The sequence below is a fragment of the Halyomorpha halys genome, unplaced genomic scaffold, assembly GCF_000696795.3.
Source record: "Halyomorpha halys isolate HHAL.00 unplaced genomic scaffold, Hhal_1.1 Scaffold1653.1, whole genome shotgun sequence".
NCBI lineage: Eukaryota > Metazoa > Arthropoda > Insecta > Hemiptera > Pentatomidae > Halyomorpha > Halyomorpha halys.
Window position 1 is genome coordinate 41,517 of NW_027109677.1, and position 8,323 is coordinate 49,839.

The 8,323-nt window shown below is 32.1% G+C and overlaps 2 protein-coding genes across 4 annotated transcripts in view; one reads left to right on the plus strand and one right to left on the minus strand.

The window, feature by feature from the left end:
• gogo (golden goal) overlaps positions 1–8,323 on the plus strand; it is a gene marked incomplete at its 5' end in the record, with an annotated part of 228,264 nt that overhangs the window by 40,971 nt on the left and 178,970 nt on the right.
• The window catches only part of LOC106690311 (carbonic anhydrase 1), a 35,675-nt gene that overhangs the window by 4,559 nt on the left and 22,793 nt on the right, over positions 1–8,323 (minus strand). For all 3 annotated transcript variants that reach the window (XM_014435705.2, XM_014435704.3, XM_014435707.2), the window contains exons 4-6: positions 4,102–4,207; positions 3,774–4,007; positions 1,773–2,019 (exon numbers count right to left, since the gene is read on the minus strand). In XM_014435705.2, the coding sequence (XP_014291191.1) occupies positions 1,773–2,019; positions 3,774–4,007; positions 4,102–4,207 (587 nt within the window). The remainder of the gene's footprint in view (positions 1–1,772; positions 2,020–3,773; positions 4,008–4,101; positions 4,208–8,323) is intronic.

Consider the following 8,323-nt stretch of genomic DNA (forward strand, 5'->3'; position numbering starts at 1 on the left):
AAATGATATGTCTCATAGTAAATTAAGGTAAGGTAAATTATGGATAATAGTGTTAAGTATTTGAATTGATTGTAGGATCATACATATAATGGAAACTTTTTGTAGTAGATTGTCCCTGAAGATGGCCGAATTGGCCGAAACGTTGGACGTGTAAATGAAATAAATGTTTTGAGACTATAATTTGGATAGTTTTTGAATTATTTAGTAATAAATTAAAATATTCAAAATACAAAATTTTACTAACTTAACTCAATAAATCTTTATGGACGACCACTAAGAAGCTTCTTAACTTCAAAAATTTTAATCATCCTATTCTTACTGAATCACAAACATGGACAAAATCGGACGATGAAAAAACTCAGATATTCGGTCAGCATCTTTCTAAATCATTTGAGCCACACCCTGACATCCTTAATCCAATCCACATCGAATACATTGAAGAAGAATTAAATACTCCACTCCAAATGGCCTTTCCTCCAAAAGCATGTCATCCTTTAGAGATATCCAACATCATTCAGAAGTTACCTTCCCGCAAAGCTCCCGGTTATGACCCAATTACATCCCATATTCTAAAATATCTTCTTCGAAAATCTGTTCTATTCTTCACCTACCTCTACAATGCTGTACTACGATCCACATATTTGCCTTACCCATGGAAATTATCCATAATCAAATGATTCCCAAACCTCAAAAGCCGCCAGAACACCCATCCTCCTACCGTCCTATCTCTCTGTCACCTATCATGAGCAAAATCCTTGAGAAACTCATCTTGAAAGGCCTGCTCCCTATCCTTGATTCTAACCACATAATCCCAGATCACCAGTTTGGATTCCGAACTTCCCGCTCCACTATCCAGCAATGCCATCGTGTGGTTGATGTTTTCTCGTCCTCATTGGAGCGCGGAATGTACTGCTCGGGAGTCTTTCTTAATGTAGAAAAGGCTTTTGATCGAGTCTGGTAACCAGGACACGATAAGTACAAGATCCGTAAATTCACACCTACGAAATACTTCCTTATTATCCGTTCTTATCTCTCCGACAGATTATTTCAAATTTATCACAACAGCTCATATTCATCTCTATTCCGTCAGTCTTCTTGTGTACCTCGGGATAGTATCCTTGGTTCCTATCCTTTATACAGTTTTCACAGCTGACATCCCAACCCATTCTAACACTATCCTCACTACGTATGCCGGTGATACATGTCTCTTGTCAGTGTACAATGATCCTTACATTGTATCCAAAACCCCCAATCCCACATCACCACCCTTCAAGAATGGTGCCAAAACTGGAGGATTAAAATTAACTTCAATAAATCCCACCAAATCACATTTACCCTTCGTCGTAAACCCATGACCTCTTGCCCTACAGTATCCTTTAATAATACCCCACTTATTCCTGTCGAACAGATCCGTTACTTAGGACTACATCTGAACAAACGACTGACATGGAATCCACATACAAGGCTAAAAAAACATGAAACTGCTCGTCGATTTCGACTATTACAACATTTACTAGACAAACGGTCTAAAATGCCAATCCATTACAAAAGACTGATCTACACGACTATTGTAAGGCCTATCTGGATATACGGAGTTGATCTTTGGGGCTCCACTAAACCATGAAATTCCTCCCGAAGCCAATCCTTGCAGTCCAAAATCCTTAATGCTCCTTACTTTGTTACAATTCAAGTCATTCATCAGGACCTCAATGTTCCAAATGTTGCCGATTTGGCCAGAACCAGATAAAAAGAATATTATTATATTCATTTACCTTCTGCCAAATAGGCTTCTTCGAAGTTTTTAAGATCCATAATACCCCTATCATCTCTCTCATAATCCATAAAGGGTGTTCCCTGGTAGAATGAGTAGAAAAGAGCCATCCTGGTCGATCTGGATGTCAAGGCAGGAGGTGGCAGTACGTGGAACACGGTTCGTCCCAAGGGCATTTCACCGGTTGGTCTTGAATTGTTAGCTATTCCAAACCCGTTTACCTTCAATAAGTGTCTGAACGTTGTCAACTACAATCGAAAACAATTAAATTCATAAACGTTTATTGTGAATTTATTTTGGTATTTACCATTTAGGTATTTGATTGGTAGTCAATTTTAGTGATATAGATGGTATAAGTAATACTCTGAGGATGAATAAATCTGATAAGTAAATAAATTTTTGATTTTTTTGTATATCTAGTGTTTCAGGGGATGCATCACAAACACAAAGATTAAAGAAAAATAATTAAAATAACTTAAAAGAGAATAATTAATTTATGGGGTAACAATGAAAGTGGTACCAACCGTTTGCTCGATTTCGAGATATGAATCTATTTTATATGTATTTAATTGATAAGTGGACGTTATACCCACATAATTTAAGGATATATTATTACTTAAATGACGTATGTATATTAATAAAAGGTGTAAATCAATGACTTATCAAATTTAAAACATTTGTTAATTAAATTCCTCATTTTTTTTTTTTAAGAATCAAAAACATTTAATTCCGCTGAATATTAGGTCTTTCTGACGTGTTGGAAAACAAATTTTCTCTTGTAAATTTTTTGTATGATTCTATTTTAAGCTATTTTCTTTATGCTAATGTTCTAAACATGATCTACATGTTTGAACCTAAATGTCGCACAGTCGAGCCAATCCACTAAAACCTATCCAAACTATGAAAAATTGAAATTCAGATATAGAGTATAAATGACCACAGGATTGCTTTTATATACCTTTACTAACATGAATCCGATTTTTTTCTCCATGTAAAAAATCTATTAATAAGTTTAAGGTTAGATCATGCCTTTTATCATTGTCTGTTTATTTAATTTATTATCACATAAGTCCTCAAATTTTAATTTTATTGATGCCAGTGACCTCTTATTATTTATATAATAATCTGTAAGGTAGTTATAGAACATTATAAACAACATTTCTCTCGATTTCGAGTTAAACCGGTACTTTTTTTTTCATAAAAAAAAAAAATCTCTTTTTAATGTTTAAATGAAAACAATTGTAAATAAATCCACAATCCACTCCTGTAGTAAAAGATTTTGTCTGGAATTTGATTGTTCAATAAGTCTGTTTGATAAAAAATATATTTTTCTTGGGTGATAAAACTTCTTCTTATACACTATAAAAATAATTTTACTCTCATTGTTTTGTTTTATTTTAATATTGTAAAAAAAACACAGGTTTTTGCCCTCGAGATAAAAATAAATCGTACAAATTCACAAAATAACTATAGATATATAAAATAAAAATAATAATTTCGAATTCAGCAACTCACAACACATAAGAATAGCTAGTTATATTTTTTTAATTCACGCGTGCATCCGTTTGAATTAAGAAAAAAATCACTTTAATTGAAACCCTAATTATTATTAGTATTGGTGCGACAGACAGTGGAGGTTCTAGGCCTATGTATTAAGGAAATACATCACGCGTTTCTTGATCCTGATTAATATTTAATTAATATATTTATCACCGACAAATTGATTGTAGTTCGCTTTAATTTTGAGGATATCATTTGAAATTAAATTTAAAAAAAAACTTGTTTTATATTATATCCCACACTCAATAAGTGCAATATAATATAATATAATTCTTCTAATATAATATAACTCGTGACCTTACAGCTTGTAAAACTAAATATGTTTTTGGGCCTCCCATTGAAAATATTTGACTGTATCCAAACTATTGTTTTAATATCAGAACATTACCAGGTAAGTTAGAGTTAATTTACTAAGAGTACTTTAACTTTACCAGCCAGCGACCTGCTTTATTCCGATCTGTTGAAGCTGCCTGCACACTATCCATGTGATCTGGTGTGCCCTCTGGGAATCTTTGATGCTACCTCTATAGTAAAAGAAGTCTTCTTCGAGTTGAGGCATTAGTTCCGAAACCGAGACGGGATCTTCCATGTAAGTGCTTGCTGGTGCTTTCCTCACTATCTCAAGGTAGTCTACGATGGGATCCAATCCAGGGTTGTCCAATCCGGAGATTGATATCTATTGAGAAATTGAATATTGCTGCCATTAAAAGAGAGGAAAATGATATTTTCGATTTCTCTTTATGAGACTAAATTAATGAAAGGACATTAACTTCGAACAAATAAGCCAGGATCACAATGCCGTCAATTTCTTTTTTCGCTCTACTGGCAGTCTTGTAGACATCGTTCCTCCAGAGAACGTGCATTTCGAAAGGGAATCTGAAATATTATTCACATAAATTTATTTTGGCATATTAATTGTAAATTTTATTTCATTGTATAGAAAATCTATGTATTTTTTTAGTAATAATCAATTTAGTTTCAGGGACCATAAAAATTACCAAAGTCTGAAAAAAGAATTCATCAGTTCATCATCACTATTAATTTTTTTTTATTTAGGACTAGATCGGCTTGGAGGGTCTAACATGGTTAATGTAAGAGATACATTTTTTTTATTATCCCCTAACTCTATACAACATTATAAAATAAAACAAAATAAAAACAATAATTCTTATTAAAAGATAAAAATAAGATTAATAACAAAAACAGTGACATTTATGGATTTAAAAAAATAAATAATTGATTTCTAATGGAAAAAAAAGTTAATTTGTGTAAAATAATGAAGAGAAAACATAATTAATAATTAATTAATTAATAACAGAACTGATAAAGATAGAACTTATATGATGTCCTTATGCTCCAGCAGCCTAAGCTTCAGTCTTCGGTTTGTGGTTGGGTTTCAATTGTACGTCATTACTCTATTAACTGTCGGTAACTGGAAGTGGAACTTCATGAACTATATATTTTTTATATATGATCCTCTATTGTCTCCATTTGTAAGTCCCGATGCAAATGGCTGTTTGTTACAATCACAGGAGCATCCACTCCAATTCTTAGGACTTTATTATGAAAAGATTTTAATTTATTCTTTTTCGTAAAGGATGCCGCTCCCCAGACTTCACAGCCAAACACCAGCAGTGTCTTGAAAATTGTTTTAGAAATAGCTTTTTCTGGTTTTTATTTGGATTTTCTATTTAGGATAGAATATAGCATTGCTAACCTTGCGTAGGTTTTATGCTTGGTTAGTTTGATGCGTAGGTTAGTTTGATGTTGATATGATGGTTTCCGGAAAGGCGGCGATCGAGGTATCTTACTGTTTCACTGGCAGGATTCAATTTTACGGGGTATTGTTATACAAATAAAAAAAAAAACATCATACAGCAAAAACTCACCATTCAGACACAAGATATAACAATGAAAAAAGCAGAAAGATTACTCAAAATAATTGGAGCTCAACTCAGTCATGGTAATTAAATTAGAATCTTCTTCAGGAGGAGAGGATTTTCAATTATAATTATTCTAAATTTACGAAAGAGGTTAAAAATTTACTGAAATCCTAAAATTCAAAAGATTGATGATAAATAAAAAATGTTTTTCTTAAATAATTTATTCGAATTTAAATTAGGATTTTTAAAATGTTTCATTGCTTTGTTGAATACCCTGTCGGTGAATAAGAAATGCAGCATTGCACACATAATTATTTATTTTTAAAACTTATTGTTTAGAAAAAGACATCATGGAGATCTTTGGAATCAGTTATAAAATTTACATTACTATCTAAATTTTCTGATATATATTGATGGTTCCAGGTATTTATATTTTTGTTTAAAATATGTGGCTTCTCGAAATCAAAATTATGTTTAAATTCAAGGTAGCATTTTGATAGGGGAATTTTGCCCTTTATTTTTATTTTTATGTTCAATTTGGGAATTATGATGTTGGTGCATCCTATTTTTAAGGGTTTGGGTTATCGTACCGACACAGTAATTTGTCCAATAATAAGTCCAGGCAATCTATTTTATAAATTAAATTTGAACTAAGATTTTTTATCCATTTTATCTTTGAGTGAAGAGAAAATTCCTTTAACTTATTTTGAGGTTTTATATGTAATCTTTATTTCATCTATATTATATTTATTAAAAGTATCCTTAAGTGGTTCAGAGAGATGTTTTATATAGTTAAGAGGTTTGTATTTAGTATGGGTAGGGAATAATGGGTGATTGGTGTCCTTTTACGATAAGATATGTGGTTTTTTAGTTGTGGGGTAGTTCCCTCATAATGCTTGATATGGTGAAAATTTGGCTGAATCAAAAAATTAATTTACTCGAGACTAGAATGGCCTTTTTGTGTACTTGATGTAATTGGATTTAATGACTAATATTCTAAACTTTTTTTTAATTCCATAATATCGGTTATTGATTACTTAAATAAGGTTTTGAATGAATTTACAGATTTCCAACTCAAGTCCTAACCGCCTTCGGCTAGTGCCCTTACTTATCCTCCAATGGCTTTCAATAACAGTGTTGTAGTTGAGAAAGGTGAGATTCTTGAATGCTGTTTTTCTTCACAATTGAGGAAGTCAGCTAGGTTTAAAGATTATTATATAAATCTTTAAAACATGAAAGAATATAACATTTACAATTATATATATATATATTTAATGCAAAAATTCATTTAAGAATCCATTATCATATATAAAAACCCATTGTTATTCGAGTCTCCTTCACAGTCAATGAGTATCAAAATGTTACGAGGGATTCTTATGAAAAATTGAATTCTTAAATGATTTTGTTCTTTTAGCTTTTTCGCACTGTTCATGCGAAAATTCTAAAAGTATTGTTTATGGTTTCAGCCGATTTTCGCTTTAAAGACGCGTTAGATCAGAAAAATCACTCTGAGATCGTTTTGAAATTAGATATTAATTTTAACTATGGGAATCCTTCATTAAAAATATCTCCATTAGTTGAAAAATCAAGAGCTTAGGTCAAGAGCGGACTTGACTACTTACTACACTTTATAAGATGTCAAATCTTTAAAGTGACGAATCTCTAACACCCTGTATATCTGATATCACTGTTTTTTCCAATCCGGCGCCCTTGAATGCGAATCACCAAAAACCGAAAAAATTATCTTCTCATTTGGTTCCGTAAAATCTTGAGTCAATAAGAACTCGAACATCAGAAATTTTCAAAATTAACTTGCAACATTACTGGAAAAACTGTTTATCTAACGTAATTACTATTTATTAGATCAATTTTTAGAAGTACAAAGCTGCCAGGAAAATGACAGCTAGGAAAAAATCGACCAAATGAAAATAACAAAGTTCTCAATTTCCCATAAAAACCCGTCATAATATTTTTAGTATCTTCGACCAAGAGAGAAAGTTCAAATGGGAGTCTTTACTACTTATTTTAATTAAATTATGTTATAATCGAACAGTTTCGTTCTTTACATTTACATTTCACTGCTTCCGCAAAAATCGTAAAAAAAATGGCGGTTTTTGGTCAATCTATTATTTCAGAAAGCGTCTTATAAGAAAAACTAGCCTGTACAATCGTCTCAGAACTAGGTGTTCTATGAGACTTTTCCAATTGAAATATCTCTTTAAATCTGAGAGAGAAATAAGTTAGGTTTCGATCGCGCTTTGGATAGATTCTAGAGACAGAAATTGAAAATTAGATTTTGAAACCGAATTAATCTTTACGACGTTTTCCTCGAATTCTTCAGATTCAAGCAGTGTACCCTCCAAATCATTCAAGTTAACGACACGCAATTAGTCAAGCTGAGAAACTCTTAGTTGTGACAATGGACCCTTAACAAAGCACTACATGAACCGGTTTTAGCTCCTAAGTTTGAGTTGTCTTCTTCACAGAACCAATTCTAACAAAAACTCGATTTGTCTGCTGTCTTCGTGCTTTTTGTAGTAAATAAGCTATCATCGTATAACAAACTATCTAACATCCTGACTGTATGTGTATAACTTTGTTATTTAATAGTAACAAGAGCAATAGTAGGGAACAAAAGCTATCATATAAAAATGAGTTGTCTAGCATTTGCCGTCAATCTCGCACTGTTGGAAGAATCAGAGGAAGAGGCTATTAGTCAAATAAATACCCTACAAATAATAGCAGAAAAAGCAGGCCTGCAAATGTCATATGAGAAAACAGAGCTTATGACTACTGAAGCAAATTCCAAGAAAAAAGTAGTAAACACCGAATTTGGAAAAATAAAAGTGACCAGAAAATTTAAGTACTTGGGAAAAATTATTTGTCACAATGGTTCTGAGAAAGAGAGCATCCGTGAGAAAACCACTAAATTAGAAAATTTAAGCTTTCAAACAGCTAAAATTTACAATAAGAAGAACCTCTCCTCCAATGCAAAGTTAAGGCATTAAAACGTTGTGATAAGGCCTGTGATTTTATACGGGGTGGAGACCACATGATTACCCAACTTGCAAAAGCTGCTACAAATAGAAAGGAGGATCTTAAGAAAAAT